Raw genomic sequence first — 23676 nt, forward strand, 5'->3', positions numbered from 1 at the left:
CACACACAATTTTAAGCCAAGTCCGCTCTACTTTGGCTTTTGCCTTGAACTTTGTCGCCGAAAACCAATCATACACCACAGGAAAACGTACAGTGTGAATGTATTCATACTGGTCTCAATAATAAGAGTAATATAGTGCATTTTTTTGTTTCTTCATCCTGTCCAAAATACAGATTTACTGTAGCGGCTGTATGGTTTTCAATCAAAGGATTTCTGACGGTGAGCTCTGGATTCTGAGAATAATCTCTTCACTTCTTTCTATTTCTCTCCCACTGCCCTCCCACTTTTTTCATTCATTTCCCTGCTACCTCCCTCCGTCTCCCTTCTGGCTCCAAAAGAAATCTGCTTCAAACCATCTGTCTCCAAGCGCAACACATGCCTCCTCTAGTCACTAGAGAGAGGGAAAAGAGCATGTGGGGACACAATAGACCCATTACAGGAGCAAATTGTCTCCCTTCTTCCTCTCCGTCTCCTTCTCCCTTCATCCATCCAGATGCCGGAGCTCCACGCGTCGGGTACTGTCAGTGCGAGGGGGATAAAGAGAACCAGCTGGTGGCTACTGAGGAGACGTAACTTGGAATTAAATAGTTTGGCACCAGAAAGAAAAATAAACACTGGTAATGCAATCTATGATTTATTACTGCAAAAATGTAACATACAGTTACTTTGGTCTACAATAGCAGTTTTAACTTTTACCCCCACAACTTCTCACCTCCAGTGTTTGTATGTACATTATGTGGGTGTTCGTGTGGTCCCTCGTTTCTTGTTTCAGCAGCGTCTGTGCTCTCACCATGGCTCCTCCGTGTGGCGAGTGGAATTCAGAGCCCTAGATGAGCGGGTCGGAGATCTCAGCAGGACGTCTGGAGGATGCGATGCACGAATCCAGACTCTGCAGAGGGGCCGAGTATGTGTTTGCTTCAGCTTTGTGATTGTTCCCGTGTGGGGGGTCCTACTGTTTTCCATATGAAACTTGTAATACTCTGGTGGCGCCAACGGTCCCGCTGAGTGTCCGGGTACATCTCAGCAGAGAGTTACTTTTTTGCTGCGCGTCTTTATGCAACTGATAAAAGAAAGATATGGATGAATGAGTGATATAGTATAGTAGTGTGTAGTATATGCACGAATCATTCAAACTGAATAATTTTGCCATCATTGCACAACCAGAGAATACACAACTGCACCGTTTGTCTTGGACTGAGACAACGCACAAATGAGTATTTTGCGACATCTGTGTCAAAGTGTGAGGACAACAGCAGTCCGCCGCAGGCTGCTTTGTCCCACAGTAATGACTTAAAGGATGTACACCTGCCACAGAATGGTGGTGAGCGTCAGTGATGAATTACTCCCTGAATCGCCCATTCAGACATGTAAATGTGTTATGCAAATCGTGATGATTTGAAAACTGTCTAACGAAAGCTATGAAGAAAAAAAAAAAAAAAAAACATCAAATAGAGTTTTCAAACAAAAGCCTAGGTCAAGAATGTGGAGGACCAAACAGTCATTCCACTGAATGCATTCAAATCAAGGCTTTTCAACCGTGGTGAGAATCACAGCAAGGAAATTGAAAATGATCAACAAAAGAGTCAAACTATCTCTTTAGTTCGGAGAAAATGAGTGAAGTAAGGATTTTGAACCCGACAGCAGTTGGTGGATGTACTCAAAAAGAGTGACATTTTCACACATCTTTGCAGAAAAAGGACAGGTGGTTACTCCCCACACACATAATTGCTGGACTCCATTAGGTCCAGTTAGTGCTCCACTCCCTCGCTCGCACACTTAATGCCATGTTTTCTTCTAATTTTTCGGGCGCATAATTGTATTTTTGGGTTCCAATAATTTTCATCTGCATTTCATAAATTGTTGAATCGTTTAGTCTCTCTCAGACAAAGGGACGTTGCGTTGCCTATTTGTCAAACCAACATTTCTAAAACTCTTAATTTGCTCTCACAAATGACAAAGAACAGCAGCAAATCCTTATGTTAGAAACTGAAACAATAATGGATTATCAGAATATTTGGTAATGTTTTTTTTATTCCATCAATTAATTGAATTCTGACCATGCTGCTGTAATCACAGAGGGAGCTGTCCGTGGTACACACCCCTGTTTGCACCAGCAGTTGCGGATACCACCAAGTGTTGCTAACCAATCCCTTATCAACCGCCGTGTGGGTCAGACATGTCGGTTCTATAACAGCTTACACAACATGTTACATCTATTTGATCCATGTGTTAATGTCTGCTGTCCACTTGCATCACCCCCTGTTCCCATCAGCTGGTCCTGTTCTACTTACAAAATTGCCAGACGACTCAGGTGCTTCTCGTCAAGTGATGATTCAAATCATCAACGTCTAGGAGGCAGTCCTGTTGTTTTGCCATATGTCTGCCAAGTCGCCTCTCTTTATCTGCGCTTGGGTTCTTTTCTGACTACAGCTGGCACAAATAAATACATAATGGGTGCCAAGCTGTTTAAATTAATTTTTTTTAAAAAAGGGACAAAAACAATTAATATTGGTTAAGCTTATTAAAACAATCTACAACTGAGCACAAACAGCGCCAATCACATACAAACTTCAGGTGGCATTAAGTCCTGCAGTTGATGGATCGGGCCTGCGGATCACAGCCCAATTAAATCTAACAATTGCCACTTTGCTAAATGTATAAATTAATTCATAAAAAACAAACAAACAAACAAACAAAAAACATACAGGTGGCTGTAGCTCAGCAGACAGAGCAGTCGACTAGTGATCGGAAGGTCGCTGGTGCCCCTGGGGCGGAACTGAGCTGCATGTCAACCCCAAAATTGCTCCTGATGTGCAGTTGGCACCTTGCGTGGTGGACTTTGCCATCAGTAAGTGCCCTGCAATGAGCTGGCAACTCGTACAGGGTGTACCCTGCTTTTGCCCAGAGAGATAACTGCTCCAGTTACCCCCCCGACCCCTAGAAGTAGGGGGATAAAGCAGTTACATCCCCGCGACCCTCACAGATAAGCGGTTGATAATGACAGATGAGATGAATGAGGAAAACAAAAACATAGTTAAGTGTGTTCCCTATCCAAACTGGCACCTTCTCACTCCGTCTAGTTCAGTCCCATTTGTCCAAATTTGCATCCAGTGTGCATCCAAAGGAGAAGCTGTTCACTGTACCGTACAGTCTGCTTCAGCAGTTGAGGAAACATCCTGTTGCTGCGGATACCAAGCAACAAAACAACTGCCAGAATGTGTCCTTTGACTTCCAAAAGCTGGGAGAGATCGGGATGAAAAGGTCTGTTTCATACTGAGCAGACATGTTTGTGCCAACCGGTAAGATGGCCATGTGTCCATCCCTCCGGAGGGACACGGACAAATTATAAATAAATAATAGGGAATTATGAAATTAAGGATTAATCAGAAGAAAACTATCTTATTTCAAGAAATGTAGACTCAGACTAGAAGAACGCCATAATAACAAGGTTTCTGCTGCTGCGAGCGAGGCGAGCTTACCGCCTGGTTTGCCATAAACTACAATCAAATGAACAGCACTGAGCTTAATTCAGCCACCGCTGGCTGCAGAATTGACAAATCAAGCTTGAAATGGCTTTGCACACTTCAGCATGAGGTCTTGTTTTCATGCAAACAAGCCGGCAGCTAATCTTATTTACAGGTTTACAACATGGGTCTTTAAAGGCCCAGCACACCCACATGGGTGTAAACTCAACACGGGGACGGGTAAAAATGTCACAGGTGCAACGGCAGAGTGAGGAAGATGTCAATCAAGCCGAGTGTGCACATGCCCACACATTCGCTCCCGAGAGATGATCTAATTAGGGAAAATGATTGAGAACACCTGTGTGGGTGTTTCACCGCTGTGCAGGGACTTCAACCAGAGCGTAATGCTTCGTGATACGAGGATAAAAGAAAAGCTAATTTGTGGAATTAAAGCATGTAAACGTGATGTTTACAATATGTCAGCCATGGGTAAACGTCCCAGGAAACTGATACTTTTTTCCTTGTCTATATGTTGGAATACATTTTTTTTTTTTTTTTTACATTAGTCCATACAACAGGATGGTATGGACAGTCAGACGTAATTAGAAAATGCGGTGTGAATTCAACCGATTCACCTGAGATAGACTCTCCAAGGACATTCAGCAGGCTGCATCACAGATGTCAGAGTCACCTTCTGTCCACAGTGGTTAGATTAATGCCCTGACCGCTCCTTGTGAGGGGCTTTGTCTTTGTGATGAGACACTGCCGGACCATTCTCAAGGCCGGCTTCTGCACAAGGAAACAAAGACGGAAACACCATGGAAGGAATCAGCAGCATCTGATGGCATATGTTAGAATTAATAGAAAAACAACATAAAAGCAACACTCTAACTGAGCTTGAAGTTAACCGGTCCATTTAAAGAGCTAGGCAGTGACTTGTTCCCCAATGCACTGCAGATATCTGATATGATGGTTGAATGCAATGTATAAAAATATACATTGCTGGCATTCCTCGTACCCCCAACGCCCCAGAAGGAGATACCATATGTACCAAATATTGATATGGTGTGAAACACATTAATGTGGACAGAGACCAACTGGTGATAATATGTTATGTAAGAGGATGCAGCATATGTATGGAAGAATGCAAAAAGAGATGATTGTCATTAAGATGGGAACTGATACCAGTGCTGTTATTCATTTTTCAATTCCCTAATTGATTCCTGATTCATTTCTGCTTTTAGCCATCAAAGCAGCTGTGGTGTTATCTCAGTGGGACGTGCAAGTGACACAGTCGTGCGAAGATATCTTCACTGTTCAACCTTGCGCAGTCTGATATCGCTGTGTCAGTGATCATTGAAACTGACTCTGCAACTACAGAAATGCAAAAAGAAGTTGTCCTTTCAAACATGTTGTGCTGTGAAAGGGACTATTTTCACTTGAACCATGTCCTTCAACAAAACAGCAAACACACACAAATGTATGGATGGATGTTGGATACATTGTTTAGTACCATACTATCTGTAACATTCGTCTGTCATCAACAAAAAATGGATGACATCAGAGAATATTCATACAGCTTAAATTTGTATTTAGGGCCGTAATCCATGAATGTATCGGCTATGTCTCTTTGTTATTAAAAAAAAAAAACAGGATGTCTCTGGAGTGGACATGTTGCCAGGTTGGAAAGCAGTGGCATTTGTTGGAATTTCTGGAATTTAAGCTCCCGTCACACTAAAAAAAAATTGTCTCACAACTTGCACTACTGTCGTCTGTCTGTGTGTAACGAAACCACACTTTGGACTGCTTCCTGCTCTCTCCATCATGACTCATTCACGTCGCAAGTTCCCAGTAGCATCAAACACATTAAGTCTGACATGATTTCTTCTGCGACGCACAGTCGCCTGAAAAAAAAAAAACATGACAACATCAAGAGGTGAGAAGCTTGGAGGCATACGATTCTGGCAGATTGGACAATTTGGAACAGGTTCTCTGTTCCCCGTCCCTCATGTCTTGTCATATAGATTCGTCCAGATTCGTTCAGACCGCTTCTGAGTCATCTGACAGAGTAACCACAAATATTGCAGACACAAATTAGTACGTTTCGAAGTGTGTTAAAGAAGCGCGACCACCCACTCTGATGTCGCAGATTGAGAAGAACAGACATACATAAAGAAACTGTACGATCCAGGAGGCACATGTGCACATTTCTGGGCATTCGGCTGACATTCTGATTCGCAGTGAATAGCTCGGACAGACCAGGCCGGTGCCAGTATCAGCTGAAATCACAGCATGAAATTAAGACCACTGCTGGTGAGACATGAAGCCCACCTCCTCCTTCTGAAATCTGCATCCGGTGTGCGTTCGGCTCGGCTCAATTATCACAAAGATACGGCAAATTAGAGGGGATCCATGCTGCAGAGAAGCCCTGCAAAGACTAAGAAGAAGAGCAGCAATTATAAAACTGGCATTTCCTGTGTTCTCAGCTGTTTGATCTCAATATGTGAACCTCCCTGTTTTTTTCCAGCGAGAGGAAAAAAAGGCGGTGTTGCCCACTGGAACAGGGAGAGCAGCTACATGACTAGAGTCAGCATGAATCCCGACACCCTTCACAAAAGACAAGCTGCTTCTTCTTGTCATGTTTCATTAAGAATCCCAGAGGATTAAAGAATATACTGACACATCATGTAAGCATGTTAGCTTTACAGACTGCTTCACGGAAAGCGACTTGTACGTCCTGGATGCCATCTTTGTGTAATTATGTGCCAAACAAGGGTTACAGCCACAGTGCAAACCTGACTTCTGTTCTACAACAAGGCAAAAGGTGAAATACGTTATCATAAACACATTAACGGCAAACACAATGTGTGCAAGTTCAGTGGTAAACACATTTTTAATTGCATGAAGTTATCAGTTGTGTACTAAAAGCTTCTAATAGGAGCTGTTTAAGCCATCAGACATCAGACTTTCAAAAGACATCCACGGTTGGTTTTCTTTCCGGTCAATTAGCCGTACAAACTGAGCTCTTTATGAGTAGAGCAGATGGGGAAAGTCAAAGATATTCATGAACGACTTTACATATAATGAAAACCTGCCAGGTATTCATGCACATCTGATCAATAAACAGACCTGCAAGCACTCAGAAGATCTGTTTAATTTATCACTTTAAATTGTTTTTCAGAGGAATAGTAAATGTGGTAATGCAGTGGCAAAGTGGCAGGTTTTCCACTTGTTCCACTTTATTTCCCTTAATCTGAATGGATTATATATACAGGGTTGGGGTAAGTCTAGGGTTAGGGTCTACTGTCACTCATGAACCTAACACTGTACATCAAGCACCTACAGAAGTACCAGTGGCTGATGAATTCTGATCCTGTACCTGACATTTTCATATCGTTTGACTCAAAGTAGTTTCCTGCCTTTATAGCAATCCAGAGTTCACATCTGGTTACATCCTCTATTCGATGATGATGGTGCATAAGTTACATAAGTTACATACGTTACAATATGTATCCTTGTAAGTATGTTAAAGCAACTCACAGCTAACATAAAGAATGTTCTCCTGACTGAAAGTCCTGTGCTTGTTTAACTTGACGGTGTCCCTATACAGACTTTCCAGTCTTCATACAACTACTTCTCGCTTCCTCCGAATTAGCTCTAATTATTACTGCAGCTGCTATAGGTTGGCGCCCAACAATAAACAGAAATATGGGTCATTTTTCCCATGTTTACACGTTCGGTATGATGATGACTGTGTTTTTCTGCAGCTGGCGGGCTGAGCGCAGGCAGGGGACCAATGCAACTATACAAACGTACCCAAATGCCATGAACAGAGTGTTGTTAGCAGCAGAACTGAAGAGTAAGGACCATGCCGGTACCTACATGAACAGATGGGACTTTTTTTTTTTTATGTAAACATGCTGATTATGATGTTTAATGTGCTGGAGCTGTGCATGAAAATTAGCTAACTAGCCTGCAAACCGCGTGTATGAATGTTTGTTTGGTCCCCTTGTTCAACAAGATGAGGTGCAGGACAAGACGTGTTGATGTTAATATGGGGCGCCACTTTTAAACTCCCTCCCAAGTTTTGAAAATCCCTTGCAGTCCCTGAAACATGTCTGATGCAGCAGACAAAAAACATGAAGGACATTTTGAGTCCTGTGCAACCTCCAGTCACTGTATGTTACTGTGGACCTGTTATGCCCGTTGCTGAGAATTATCGCCTTCCATTCTCTTCCTTACTTCACTGGAAAGAAATCTAATTAAAAACTAAAGATGACAAGGAAAATGGTGTCCTACACCTAATGAATGTCATTAACTATAAAAGAGTTAAAGTTTAGAGACAAAGTGCTGATGATTCTTTTAAGTCCCTTTGTCCAAAATGTGTTTGGGAATGGCTCTTTGTGTTCATGCTTTGACTGCCGTTTGATTGAGCGTTTCAGTCAGACATCTGATGGCTGCCGTCTCGGCCTCGTCCGACTTTTATGCTTCACCTAACTAGCTCTGAAATGAGACTTGTCAGATACCAGACGCATTACTGACTCCCACATCCTGACCGGACCATCTTTGCAGACATCGCGAGTGTGTGTGTGCACGCGTGTGTGTTTGTGAGAGAGAGAGAGAGAGAGAGAGAGAGAGAGAGAGAGAGAGAGAGAAAAGAACGAGTGGTCAGCGATTCAACCTTTGGTGGACGAGCCACAACACACGGGGGACGGTGTGAGAGACAAGATCGAGCGAGCAAACGAATGTGACGACTTCTTCCTCTGCAACCAAATCAACCTGAAACAACGGCGAATAAAAGAAATTATACAGGAGCAATTTAACCACTATAGAGGCCCGAGGCGAGCAATACAAACAACTTAGCCAGCCAGTGAGCATTAGAGATGTAGACTCATGAATAAATGATCCTCAGATCCCCAATTTGACATCACAAAGATACACACTGGGCCCACCATCAAAGGCCCTCCATCTCTGCCAGCGAGTTGTCACCACAGAGGTAATAACTTTCTACTCCTCTCTCTACCCCCCCCCTCCCCGACTCTCTCATTTCATTTTTCATGCAACACAATGTAATTACATCTCTCAGTCGGCGAATCCAGGGTAGCAACGTTTGATACTGACAAACCCGGCCCACAAACGTCCTGTGGGTGTCGAGACATCAGACGGCTGTGGAAGCTGACCACCTGCTGGGCGCAACCCCCGCACGTCGCCGCTTGACGGGCGAAAACCAGCCCTGCATGATTTCAGATGTGTTAATACTGACAATCACAAGTCCCGTGTCTCCAGACAGCAGCATCTTCCTCGCGATCTGAAAAGCTGCCGTGGACAGCGCACCCATCAGCTCTGGTGATGAGTGCGCTGATGCAGACGCTGCCAGATGGGAGCCTGAGGTGAACATGTGGGCTTCTGAATAAACTCTTCTTCTGTGGAGGTTTTCCTTGTTTGGATTTCGTAGCTTTGTTAAAAACAAACTAATTGGAGCGAATTCATGCGTGACAGAGCATCAAAAGTTAAATTAGCGTTGAAGCAGTGACTGCTGTACATCTAAGCTGACATTCACTGTAGAACCTACCAAGTCCAAAGGTCTTACCTGCCCTATTAACACTGACGTAGTTCCCGGCCTTATTTGCTGATATTCAGTTACTTGTGGCTTTTTAAGCAAGCTGAATTTTAACATCCTATCTGCTCACACATTTCCCCTCTTTTTTTTCCTTTCAAAATGCAGTTGGATACTGCACTCTGCCATACTGCGATCTTAACTACTCTTCATTTCATTTCACATCCCTTAGTAATTGCTATGTTTATAGACAGCCTGCTGTGAAATAAAGGCATTCATTTAAAATGCGATATATTCAAAGATATTCAGAAGCGATGAAGTTAAGGTCGTTGGATTAACTCTAGTTCAGCCGCCATCGACCGTTTTTGGCTGCGCCCAGTGCAAGTCCCTCCCGTTCACACAGGTGAAGCGCAAGGGATCGCAACCTGCATAAACAATCCACTTTGAATAACAGATCCCAAATATGTAATGCCAGTCACTATATTAGAAGGGTCACTAACTCTCGAGTCTGAATAATTAACTGGCTGCATGACCACAGACCTGACGGAAACATTATTTACGGCTGCTTGTCTACATCCTGTGTTAACGGTTTGACACGAGGACACTCCAGGTCACTGACTTTGACTCATATATATCCGCCCTCTGTTTGTAAATGAAAGTTTAACACAGACCCTGATTGTAATGGGGCTATAAGCCTGTCCTATCACTGAACGCCTGCGTTACCCACAAGGCATTTGAGATTATTCAGCGAGTAAACAAGATGTCACATCTGTCAAAATCTGAGAGACGGATTTCTTTTATCATTCACTGTGCAGGTAAAGCATATGTGTATTCAGATTCTTGCGCGCGTGTCACTCAGGCTGTGTTCTTTTTATGTTTGTGTGTTTGCGCATGTAATTTTGATGAGCAATTCACACAATGTGTCAGCCGGAAAGAGATTAGTGATGCATTCACTATTAAAAATGATTCAAACTAAGTTGTCAACGTCACTTCAAAGTCTTCCCCTCTCCCCCGAAGAGAATAATCATGAGCATGAACTCAACTGACGGAGCTCAGCACCACAGGTGGGGTCTGCCGCTCCGTGGAGCCGTGGTGCAAACTCGAACGCAGCAGAAAAATGAATCAAGACAATTGCTGCAGTAAACAGACTCCTGCTGAATTAGTATTATCTAAATAGAATCGCCTTTTTTCTTTTCGTGGCCTGGATAAGACAACTTTTGCACCGTGGCACAATTAACATGGTGGCCTGCAGCTGAACGTGGGAGAAAGTGCGAGACAGAGATAAAGCGTAAGAGAAAGAGAAGCAGAGCAGCAATAAACCTACAAATCAACTTTATGCATTCATGCCTCCTGGTTAGCGGCGTACAACAAGTTCAGATGCATAATGCTTAAATATGAATAAAACATATTCCCAGGTTTCTTTGATTCTGCGGTAGAAAGCTCATTTCCATTGGCGTGCTTACATGGAACAGATGCGTAATGTGGAAACAGCACATTAACATTAGTAGAGGGATGACGTGACATCTGGGCTCTGACCTCATCGCCGCCCACAAGCAGACAACAAGTTCACGACAATGGAGAACCTCTTCCCCTACAACACATTAGTTACAGAGCCCCACGGCAGCGCGCCGTCTCGTGACCCGGCGATGGATAAATCTAAACCTGGCGATGCACCTGCACTGCTGCTGTAGCAGCAAGATAGAGCGCAACATGTGCGGCTGTAATTATTAACAGCCAAATAAAATCACAGACGGCCTCCTCATATGTATGCTAAGCAGTAGAGAGTGCTGATAGTGCAGCTCGGTGTCAATAGAACAACTGGATATCAGCAGTTCATATCTAAATAAGACAAATAGTCTGGCAAGTTGTCAGCCAGAAGCCGCCAGGGTAAAATACATACCGTGTGATAAGACTTAGACAAAATGAGCTGCATCACGTTCACGGGAAATGTTTGTGACTAGACTTTCATATCTGGAGGTGGAGCGGGATGGAGCTGGAGTTACAAGAGGAGGCTGCCAAGGAGCAAAACCACTGTTTTGTTTTGTTTTTGAGAATCCTGTAGGACAATTTCCAGCAGTGTTTGTGGCAAAAAAAAAAGTAAAAGACCCAAGGGATAATACACAGTTTTGTGCCCGTGAGTATTATGTGAGTAAAGTGCTGCTGGCCCTCAGCACTCTGCACCATGATCATCAAAACAGCAAAGTGGGTAAATATCATGTGGGAGAATTAGAATTCTGTTAACATTGCTTCACTGGCAGAAACTCCGCCAGGAACGCCTTATGAAGACACCTAATGTTGATTTTACCTTGAGAAAAGCGTCGGATTGGATTCAGGATGGATCGTAAACCCCGTAGCTCTTGTAGTCTCACCTTGTGTCTGACACCGAGATATTCCGGAGACAGAGGGAAACTCACTGTCAGCAAAAAATAAAAAATAAATAAAAAAATAAATAAAAACTTGAGGGGGAAACAAATATCAAGAGGATACTGTGAGAGTGACAGGTGTGAGGGAAGTAAAGAGAATGAGGAAAAATAGCAAGACAGGCAGTCTTTGTTTAAGCACTGCAGGCAAGATGAATGCAGCATGGGCAGAGCGCGTGAGGCGAGCGAGGAATCAAGTGGAGGGGAAGGAGACAGGGAGGCGAAAGGGTGCAGAGCGAGGGGGAAACTAATGGTTGTCGAGGATTAAATGGATACGGAGAACTTCCCGGTGTGTACAAGACAGGACTACATTCCCAAAACAAATGGGTGTCAAAAATTACCGTCAGCTAAAAGGAAAGAAAAGAAATGTCTCAAACATCCGCGTGAGCTTCAAGAAACTCCGCCAGCGTTTGCAACCTGCCATGCGTTTCCCTTATTTCTGCTGCGTCTGACAGACCAGCTCTGTCTCCTTTACCTTCATCCTTAACCCACACCTCCGCAGACAGTCACGCACGGGCACACTTTATGTTTGCAAGCATGAGTATGTGTATATTTCTCTCTCACATACACACACAAACACAAACACACACACAAGCAACACACGCTGCTCTTCAGATCTGAAATGAGGTGGAAAAGTAACTGCGAAGCCAGACGGGCGCCTGCAGCTATCTCAGGGATGAATACAACTATTCCATTACAAACACCTTTTAATGTCGCCATGGTGCGTCTGACTTGCTATGCAGTCCCATCATTTCATTTTTTTTCTTGAAGGTGTCGGTCTTATTAATTCCGGTGGCGAATTTGTGGGGACCCCACTCGTGAAAAAGGGGACAAACAGCAATCAGCCAATATGTTTTCTTAATGAGAAGGCATAAAAGAATGGGTTCCTTTGTGCGCGAGACATTAGCGACCTCCGGAAATAAAATTCAGATTTACAGATGCAAAGGTTGCTGGAGGTGAGAGAGGACCGACTCGGCTGTGATGTGTGAAAGACTGGTGACATCTGTGGCTGCAGGATTACTATAAATGCAACACTCCTCGCTTCCCGTGGACTATTTTAATCTGCCCGTCACAGCTGTGAAGTCTAATGTGAACTTTGTGGTAGATTTTTGAAAATGATATTCCCTTTCAAAGCTCTGATTTCGCCTGAACTACACATTAGCATTCTCACAACGAACTGTAAAAAGCAGCAAGGATCTTTGTTCATTAGGTGGGCTGATCTTCTTCTTTTCAACGTTTTATCCTATTTAACAATAGAGAAATGATTATACTCCATGTAATTATTCAAAACTTTCAACCTAACCAGATTATTACTTTGTTTATTGTTGTTTTAAATCGCCCAAATGATGTCCTTCGCCACAGATGACAGTTTTCTCCAAGCTAAACATTGGCCGACGCTGTCTTGGAGAAAATCATGTTTGCATCTGATTAAAGCGCTTTAATATTTGTGATGCGCTGAACGATGTAATCCCCGCCTGGATTATGTTCGGTCACTATGTTTCTTTGAGCGAAAAAAAAAAACGCAAGGAGGACGCTGGGGTGGCAGGAGGACACACAAAATTCAGGGCTGTGACCCAGAGTACGGAGCTCACGTCCACACCGGTCTGCAGTTAAAGCGACTACAAGGAGCTTTTGAAGTTTTTGTTGATTCTAGCGGCCCCTTTTGATGAAAGCGGCACAGCACCATTGCATGATGTCATAAAAAGATCTTTTCTATAGCGTGCCGGCGGCGCGTGCATTTCTTTTGGAAGCGAGGATGGATCGCGATGGGGTAATGTACTTACATATGATATATGTGATCGGACTTGAGCCCATGTTTGTTGCCCTTAACCAAGTGTGTGACTGCCTGTTTTGGTGGGAAACAAATGAAATACATCATCATGTTTTACTGATATGTTCAGTGTTAACATGTTTGCCACGTGCCAGATACATTACTGTGTTAATAGAAAACATAGTTTCACTCAACACCCCGGGCCGATGTTAGCGAGTCATACTTCAAACTATACATGTGCAGAAAATGATTTTATATGAACTATCAACATAAAGTCAGTGTACATTATTGTAATGTAAAATGACTTAGCCTCACAGCATGCTTGGTGTTTGTTAGCTTTGTCGCTAACCTATCACTCTTTCACCAAACAAGGCTGTGATACTTTTTCAGAATATGAGCATGGCATTAGAAACTGCAAGCCTGCCTGCCTACCTCTCATTATATAAACTTTATATATATATATATATATATATATATATATATATATATATATATATATATATATATATATATATATATATATAGTATGCCATACTGCATGATACTGGATGTGACTGCGACCATGTCAAGCCGATGCCATTCTAAGGAACTCCCTTGCACATATCATATATGGATAATTAATATGAGTAAATTAGTTGTTTATATTTGGCCTTGGTCAACTGATTTAATCATTTATTAGTTTAGCCATTCATATGTTTATCATTACGTCTAACATTGATGTTACAGTGACTGGGCCCCTTTGTTATCTTATGGTATTCATCAAAATTCACATTTGTATTCATGTTAAACTTGTATTATATATATATATATATATATATATATATATATATATATATATATATATATATATATACATTCATATTACATGAATGTATTAAATAGTGGTGATCTCTCCAGTGGTGTATATTAATCAGTTCACTTTCTTTATCCATTCCCATCAGTCTCAGCTTTACTTTTAGGGTAAATGTCACCCATCGGTTTGTGGACTATTACATGAAGTGAGTTGATCATGATCATGATTTTGATGAGAGCTGGGGAGGATATCCATAGCATTTCTGTCTAAATTGGACTAGATCTAGATCTGACTGAGAAGCCTGAGGACAATCCATAGTAGCTACTTGTCAGTCACAAGGTAGCCACGCCCTAAAGCAAACCCTGCTAAATGAACACCATTCTGTACAAAAGAAGACTATAGCTAATGATTGAGACCATAAACTCATGAGTAAACAGTTTACTAAGGTAAAACATAAAGTGAAAAGTGAGGTCATTTTTTTTTTCATAAGCTTATAGACAATCTGGCTTCCTTTTGAAACCAGTGCCGCCCTCTGCTGGCCAATAAAAACACATACGCAGGTATACAGTCAGTGACGGACTGGGGACAAAACACGGCCCTGGCATTTTCGCCCACCAGCGGCCCGGGGAGAGGCAACTTTTGACGCACATAAAGAACACGGACTGCTGATAGCACCTGGGATGGAGAAAGTAAACTCCAATGCACAGCAACAATGCATAAAACAAATAAATAATTCATCAGAGCCAGCCGCTCCATAATAAAAACGTGTCTTACCTTCACGCAGTTATCCATGTCTACCTCTTCATCCTCCTCTTGCTGATATTCCTCACGGTCCTGTCTTTCTCCATACTGTGCTGGCTCAGCTTGTCGCTAACATTAGTGCTAGCAGTAACGTTATTAGCGCTGGTGCGAGCTGAAGCTGCACTTGATTTTAAAAACGGACCAGTCGTTTTGCAGCATTTTTCACCGCCAGCCAATAGTGCTCTCCGAGATTTCTCTCTCTTTTCTCCGCTCCCCCCTTGTGTCGCTTCATGCCTCGGTTAATTTTTTTGCTAGCTTAATCTCAGTCAACTTCCAATTTACAGTCTCCAACTTCCAACAGTCACGCAGACGGTCCACTCGATTCAGTCTCGAAATTCCCATAAGGCATTGCTTCACTTTAACTTTTGCAAACAAATAATCAAATTTAAAAAATGCAGGTAGATTTGTTTTATTTTAAAGCAGGCATGTTTTTGAACATCTGAATAAGAAGTTTTGCAACAGAACAATGCAGACTGATATAAAAGTTTGTGACTGTAAAGGGTAACCATGACTGATAGAGAGTCATATGTGGAATTTAAATACTGATTTAATTTCAAAGACTGTTGGTTGTATGGAATTTGAAAATGTGTATTTTATCTAGCATAAAAAAACATTAATGATGCTTGGAAGTGAGTTTAAGAGAAATTACTTTGTGCCCACTTTGTGATTGGTTGGAGGCACAAACTGCCCATGAGGCCCTGTGGCGTGTGCCCAAATTCCAGTGTACCAATAGTTCACTGTATACGGCATATTTTATGTAAACGTGCCACACCAGTACGTTGAACATGGTAAACATGCTAGACATCAACATGTTAGCATTGTCATTGTCGATATGTAAGCATGCTGATGTCAGCACTGTGCAGATTTACAGTGACTATTAGTCTCACCAGTCCAGTCTGATTTCATCACTGCCATTAGTTCACACACACTTACATATCAGGAAATGTCTACCTACACCACCAAGTTCCTCCTGTCGGCAAAACCTCAAAAGGATCCGACTCTGTCTACATGGAACTGCAAGGTTGGGTGCTAAAACTGAGTTGTGGAAAAAGGAAAATTCAATTCAATTCCCTCACCGAACACCAAAAAAAAAAGATAACTGGGAGCGTTTAAAAATTCAAACACTTTCTGAGGAGCAGGCAGCCACACAGTGATGAGTCACCCTGTCTTTCTGTGTTCCCGTCTCTTGAGTGCTCTCTCTCCCTCCCACCCTCGTCCTCAAACTCCCTTTTCGCGGTTTCATTATGCCTGCACATTTATATGTTTTGTGTATTGCGTCCTCGCTCAAATAAACAACAAAAATTAGAACAACTATTGTGACCAGACTCGTTTGCCTGCTGTCGACACACTGCTCCATCCAGTTGAGAATCCTCTCTTGTCATTTACGGCTGTCCCATCTTCCGCTCTGACAAAGCTGTTTTCTTCAATCTGTCTCATTAACACAAAGAACTTCTCCTCTGCTTTTTTGTCCCCCTCCGTGTAAAAAATCGGTGACATTATCTTATGATGCGCGCTGAGAGCTGACACTGTGCTGACAAGCAATGACAGCGACGAACGCGGCGAGGAAGCACGAGGTACTTTGTCTTAATGAGCTGCCATACCGTCTTGAGTTCCCCTCCACCTGTGATATGAGCGTTACCTTTCTCATCTCCTTACTCATCTTAGTGCTGACTTCTGCCTGTGCCTGTCATCCTCTGTCTATCATTGTCTGCCTCTCTCTTTTTTTTTTTCCCCAAATGTTCTCTTTAAAAGATCACCCCACAGTACATTTCATATCCAGTTAAACAGACTGCGCAATAGCTGTATACAGCACGATAAACGACAGCCCATTTTTCCACGGGTGAGTTTTTCCTTTCGCGGCCACACCTTCCCACAAACGCCTGCCTCCATCTGTGACCGTGTGCGCGACCTGTGAGAAAAGCAGCCTTGTGAGTGACCCTGTCTCTTTTGGCCTACATTATCGGTAGTGTGTGCCACGGAGAGGGTCCACTAATGCACACTAATCCTCCAACACAATGACCCCAATCCCTTAAATCTGTCAATAGGGAAGCTGATGCTCCAGATTAGAGATCCTGCTGTAATGATACCGAGGGGCTCTACCTCGATCTTGTTGTTTACAAGACAGACTCACTCGATGTATCGTTTACATACTTCGTGATGTCCAAATTAGCCCTGACTCTTACGTCTGTGGACCAGGGTTGGAGCGGATTAGCAGTTTCAAGCTATACAGTGGTACGAAAATTGATGGTTATCATACTGTGTGCATTTTCCTATTTGTATTGAATTCTGTTGTGTCAGTGCTAAAAATATATATTGTATTTCATATTTATATCAAATGTCATGTCTGCCAGGACAAAAATAATCTGTAAAATTATAATAAAGCACTTCAATGAAAGAAACCCTTATGTTCTTATTTCTCAAGGGGTCATTCTATCTGACACTGAAATATTTTCGGAGATGGTTCTTATGACGTGAAAATCCCATAACCTTTTGTGGACTTGAATCTCAATGGATTACTGGCAAATGAAGTCACTGGAATTACATGTATCCCAGTTAGGGATGCGCAATAATATTTGCATGTCCTCGCTATCGACCAATTGGATTCGGCTCACAGACTTAATTTCCCCTGTGCACTGTGTGTGTACATTTTAGAATAATTATATGTCTGTATCCGCCAATGTGGGCCATCACAATAAGAATAGACATAAGGATATGTTAACTCCACAACAGGAGACAAGTTGGTAGAAATAACAATGTGCTTGTATCGGTATTGGAAATCAGCCAAAAGGAGTTAAAGTTATTGACATACCACAAAAAAAATCCAATATTTCAATATTGTACCTCTCTAATCTCAATGGATTATTGCCCCAAATAATGTAACTGGGATTATCAATGTTGGGAGTAACGCGTTGCTTTTGTAATGCTGCAGTGAGGTATTTCTTTTCAGGGGATCAGAGTGATGTAACGCCTCACGAATAATATTTCAGTGATATATTGCTACAGTTCTTTCATTCTTTGTTCTGTGGGCTAAAATAAAAAGGTATAGAAAAACAGATTTTTGTCTTGTCATGTCATTATAGGCTACACTAGGGAAGATATAGGACCAATGTGTTTCATATGACTAAACCTACAATTAAACAATGTATTCCTATCTCATAGTTTATCAGACTTTGGTCCTTTGTCTTCCTGATCATCCCTGTGTCCAAGGACATTCCTTTTTTTAAAAATATCTGTGCTATTGAATTGTTCTATAAAGGTTATTTGAGCATTCTTGTTGATAGAAACTAAAAACTGGTGTAATAAGTAGTGTATTACTCAATGTTGACAGCATTGTTGTAACGTAATATTTTACTTTAAAATGAAGGTAACTACTAACATGTAATATATTGCATTTTGAAAGTAACTTGCCCGACACTGGGAATTGTGCCGTACTTATGCTCTTTCCCCAGCCACTCACAACAAACTCCTCTTGCAAAGCTTGCATGATGAATGCGATTCATTGAATTCCCTCCCAGAACTGAGATTAAGCCAAATACTTCCTGCAGACAGCTTTTCAATGGTGTTCAGTATGTGGGAGCCTGAGAAAAAAAAAAAAAAAAAAAAGTCGGAGGACCCAAATAAGCTACAGGATCTCGGTGCGAAGGCACATAGAGACATATTCTGTTACTCCATTGTTGTCATACAAACTGTGCAGCTTTTATATCTTAATCATTACTGTGTTGGAACTTCTGAGTTCTGAATTCTGTTTCCTGTACGATACGGCAGGTTCCGCAATCAAAGATGCCGGGCCACGATGCACCGCAGAAACAGCTTTGAATCACTGCTTATCTCTGAGGGGAGTTTGTTTACTTTCCCTGCCGCTGCTGGACAGATAAACTGACTGGAAAGGGTAGCGAGTTTATACACGTACAAAACCACTGGGCCTGTAGGTATAAAGAATTTTTGGGGGGAAAGTTATTAAAACTGCTTTTATCAACACTCTAAATCCATCCGATGCTGTCGTGCAGCAGGGAGCCGTGATGCTCACTGTCATATCCCCGACTGCCAATTCCTGAGGTGCAGGGCATCAGATTATCTGGGCTTCTTTAAGCCGCGGACGCTGTTTATGCATCACAGCTCCCGGAATGTAATTTTGAGGAGTGTAGCTGTGGTCACCTCAGAGACACAGGGAGGAGAAGGGGGGTGGGGGGGAGACAAATGAGCCATGAGTTATCATTTGCAACCCTCCAGCCTAGATAAAATACCTGTAATTCTTCGGGGAGAATGTCACAATACACAAAATGGGAATCACTCTCTCTTCTCCCGTTGCTCTTTCACTCTCTGTATAACAGTTATTTTGTGCAGCACAGAATCCCAATATTGGCAGGCACATCAAATACGCTGCTGTCAGAATGACATTTTGCTGAATGACATCAGCCTTAAATCACATTTGCGAGTGATTTAACATAATTAAATCCCACTGATTCATAGAAGAGCTTCAGCCTATAATCCAGCCCATTCACTGTGCTTCCCTATGAATGATACTTTACTATTTCTAAGGCTTTTAAAAAAACAACAACGATTGAATCAAATTGAATTTACGCTATGACAAATGTATCCATTTGTTCTTTATTGATGGGATCTCATAGGAAATACACACCACATTTTGGTTTAAAAAGAAGAGGATGTTACATAGAAAAGGCATCATCATTTTTCATTCACACATGAAAAAAAATTCTTGTAGTTGAATATGTATTGCTCTGACTCAAGAGACCAAGATTAGACATTGCTACAAATTGTTGGAGCAGGCCCCCAGGAGGAGCCTTAAGCCCAAGGTAACTTAGTTAAAAAATTCAGAAACACTGTCCACTTCAAACTCTGCACGGACTGTATTTGCATAGCATGCATTTGATTTGAATAAATATCCGGTGAAGACTACAGTGACAGATTGCTCAAAATAACTTGATAAATGTTGCATATTCTCTGACAAATTGCACAGACTCTTCAGGTATTCGCTGGAGGAATCCTAAAAAAAAAAAAAAAAAAAAAAAGAGTACAAAAGGCTGGAAAAGAATAGAATTACTTACAAGAAATAATCCCTCACGTACTGCATTTACCCTGACAACTAGCAATATCTGGAGCCGATCCTACAGGGGCAACAGAATTGTACAAAAGAACGAGGAGATGAAACTTCATTTGTTTTGAGTTAGAAATGCAGAAATAAGTAGTAGTATAGATATATGTTTATTTACAGCTTCAGACCTGGAGAGCGCATCTTGCATTTAGAGGATAAAATCATGTTTTGAATCTTGAAAACTTAACACAATGTCTCCTATGTTGCTCTTCATGGGTACTCCATTATATAATGTATTTACAGGATTCTTTAATATAAAACGTCCTTCATCTACCCTCAATAAATAACCCCAATAAAATCTCCTAAAGTGTTTTAATCTTTTATCAAAAAAGCAAACAAACAGCTTATTTACTTTAGACATTCTGCGAACAAACTTCAAAGAAGCAAAACTCTTTTGTTCTCCCGCTCTCTCCTACTCACACAAACACATCCCGACAAACTCACTGGGGCTCTCCCATAGGTTTGACCACGGGCCACGGCATGTCAGGTAAAGGTGCCTGGGGCTCGACGGGGGCCTGGTGTTGCTTTGTCTGCTGCTGGTTGGCCCAGTTTAAGTCCACACCGTTCTTCTTCAGTGCAGCCAAGTGCTTGATGTCCAGTGTGGTGAAGGTGGTGAACTGGACCTGGTTCCGCTTACTAGTGGGGGAATGGAGCGGCTCCGTGCGATGAGGCCTGGCCAGCAAAGTGGCTGAACGGTTCGCCATGGGGTCGATGGCTTTTGTCTGAAACTGCTGTTGGGAGCTGGTCCTGCTGCGGCCCAGGGTTGCAGTTCTTTCGGGGACGGCAGGGGCGCTCACCGTGGGCAGGGTGCTCTCCATGCTGCGATGGGCGATGGAGTCCATGGAATGACGGGATTCCAGAGGGCGGTGAGCCTCGCGTTTTAGCGTCGACACTTGGGCAGGGGCGCCTGGGACCGGAGCGTTATTATTGCTGCCCCCTAACCACACCCAGTCGTGCTTGTGATCCTTCAGGTTCCCGCTGGGTGGTGGACCTGCCTGTATGGGTGTCTTATGATTCCGGAAACATAGGTTATACGAAGCACAGTTGAGCAAAAATGCCAGGATAGCAACACAGGAGACCCCCACCAAGGCATACATGCCGATTTCCATGTCTGTCATGGCTTTGAATGTCCTGATGAGGTCGCTCTCGATTACTTTTGGAGTTTTAGTTTTCGGAGGCTCCTTCTTGGGTGTAATTTCTGCTATAGGAGGGTCTTTGTTCGGGGGTGAATTGGAGTTGTCTAGCATGTTCCCGTAGCTTCTCTTTTGTCCCTCTCCTTTAGTATCTAAGCCCACTGTTGGATCTACAGGTCTGACGGTGCTCATTGGTGTATGTAAGCTTGACTTGCTGATAGCCATAGTGGCGGTTGAGGGAATGACAGCATTTGTGGTACCTCTTGTAGCTCTGATTGTAGTCCCGATCCACACAACACGTGGCTGCACATATCTAGTAGTAAATGTGGTCGAGGTGCTAGTCTCTTTCAGGGTGGACTCTTGCTGATCAGGTACTGTGCTTCTGAACAACCATTTATCCAAATCTGTGACTGCAGGCTGTGTTGTTTTAAGCTCACCTACCAATTCTGACGCACCACCATCAGAATCTTTAGATTCATCACTGCTACCTCTGCTGCTGCTCTGGATGTTGATCCTGAGGAGCCCCGTGCCCACCGCCAACTTGCTCTTCCTCTTGGATTTCTGGCATTCCTCACAGATCCTCAGCTCCACTCTCACTACTGCCCCCTGGCCAATACCTTCGCCTTGTGCCACTACGAATGTGGACTGTGGGGTGCGGCGTACAGTGGCTATATCCTCATCTGGGGTTGAGACTGTCAGGGAGTAGATACTGCGGTCAAACAGCTCCAGTGGAGAGACGGCGCCATCGCTGAACTGAACCCAGCAGCTGACCACCGCTTCCTGAGAAAGAATGAAAGATAGACTGCAATGACAAAGCCATAAAGAGTTCATACAATGATACATGTGTAGTAAATTGATCATCTTGTTGCAGTGCAATGATCTGCTGGGAAATGTTTGGTTCCTGACATTCACGTGGATGCTACTTGACACACATCACCCAACCAAACATTGTCAAAGGAACTGCTCAGGAATGGACTTTACAAAGAGCTCAAAGCATCAGCCCTGCCTCCAAATCCCCCAAATCCTAATCTGACAGAGCATCCATGATGTCCTGGAATAATTCTGATTGGTAGAGGACCGACCGTGGATCGGAATAGGCTCTGATCCATTGAGGCAGGAACACAGGACCTTTGGAGGTGTCCTGTGGTTTCTGGAACCACTGGACTCTCCTGTCAGATTTTTAAGTCCTGGTTACCAAGTGGGGCCTCCATGGGTTAGATTTTGAGCTGGGACATCCAACAGATGCTAGGTCAGATTGAGATCTAGGGAATTTGGAGACTGGGCCAACGCCTTGTGTTCCTTGTCATGTTCCTTGGACCATTCGGTCTTTGCAGCGTGGCAGGGTGCATTGTCCTGCTGTGGGGGTCACTGCCTTTGGGGAGTGGAGTTGCCAATCGGGCGGTAAACTTGGTCTGAAATGATATGGGGCTGGGTGGTGCCTATCAAGTCGCATCCACATGAATGCCAGGATCAAAGGTTTCTTAACAGAACGATGCATTGTAACAAGATGACTAATGTTGTTTGTGTGAAATGTCAGTGGTTCAGTGCATGTAGAATATCATGCCTGAACAAGTGCAGCAAATCAATACACCTCCCCTCCCCCTGCCATCAGTAAGAGCTAAATTCTCATGATTGTTCATAGCCTCGGCTAAACTCTGGATGATTACACTCAGAAGGGTGCTATTGTACAATGGATTATAGGCCTATGAAGTCACAGACTGAAGTATAATTTAACCTAAGTGAATAAAGAGAGTGTAATCAGAGTCTTTTCAAAGAGAAAAAAAAACATCAAGGGTCATGTCAACTACAGAATTAGCCAATCCAATCACATTAATACACAATGACCTATTTCCTGTTGCTAATGTGAGCCACTGGGTCGCCACAGATCTAACCTATATTTTGGGTTTGAATACATTATGAATCGCCCTGAGCACGACATTAACAGCTTGCCATCGCAGACGCACACAATTGGCTGGTCATCCGCACTGGCACAGTTCTAACAGTTTGTTATTGACAGGGCTGGCACAGCCATGGCGACAGAGTACTGTAGGTAAAGTGAGCTGTCGTTCCAACAGCTACGGACCGCCTAATTGCCGCCCCATGCCTGCGTTGAGTAGCAAGCTGAAAATGGGCAAGTTGCCATGGCTAAATGTGCGAGTGAGCTTTTAAAATAATCATCTGTGCATCCTGTCTGCCTCCTCTGCTCTCTCACACAGCATGGTAGCCGCAGATGATGGTCGGGGCTGTGAACACAATGAGTTCACGTACAGAGAGGCAAAGAGAAACACAAATACTATTACACCCTTCAGGTCATTGTGGCGTACACCTGCTCTGTTGTGGCAATTACTCAAATCATTCGAATCCTCGCCGTAGAAGCCTATTATGTCTTTGTTGGGAAATGAACATTTAAGGTATGTTAATGATGTACTATTGTATCATAGCGGGTTGTATTGTGATTTGAAGGTTTATGATAAAACTGTTCTGATAGTGGCGTATACACTGCCTCACTGAAGGGAAGTTAAATTCTATCAGAGAGTGTTCTTACATAAGGTGATAGCTTGCACTGCTGGAACATTTGGACGTTTAATATAATAACTAACAAGGTTAATTAAAGCCTAAAATCT

The 23676-nt window shown here is 42.9% G+C and overlaps 1 protein-coding gene and 1 long non-coding RNA gene across 4 annotated transcripts in view; both read right to left on the minus strand.

Annotated features, from left to right (window-relative positions):
• Positions 1–618: 618 nt before the first annotated feature.
• LOC119030282 lies at positions 619–15169 on the minus strand. The gene is made up of 4 exons (XR_005078225.1): positions 14780–15169; positions 11327–11434; positions 4100–4253; positions 619–1060 (listed from the first exon to the last, which is right to left on the minus strand). It is a non-coding gene; the product is annotated as an uncharacterized LOC119030282 (long non-coding RNA).
• A 3427-nt stretch (positions 15170–18596) lies between these two features.
• Positions 18597–23676, minus strand: part of si:dkey-1d7.3 (transmembrane protein 132D) — a 50736-nt gene continuing 45656 nt past the window's right edge. For all 3 annotated transcript variants that reach the window (XM_037118368.1, XM_037118367.1, XM_037118366.1), the window contains one exon: positions 18597–21832. In XM_037118368.1, coding sequence (XP_036974263.1) covers positions 20360–21832 — 1473 coding nt within the window. In that variant the 3' untranslated portion in view covers positions 18597–20359. The remainder of the gene's footprint in view (positions 21833–23676) is intronic.

This window comes from Acanthopagrus latus, chromosome 12 (assembly GCF_904848185.1).
Source record: "Acanthopagrus latus isolate v.2019 chromosome 12, fAcaLat1.1, whole genome shotgun sequence".
NCBI classification, from domain to species: domain Eukaryota; kingdom Metazoa; phylum Chordata; class Actinopteri; order Spariformes; family Sparidae; genus Acanthopagrus; species Acanthopagrus latus.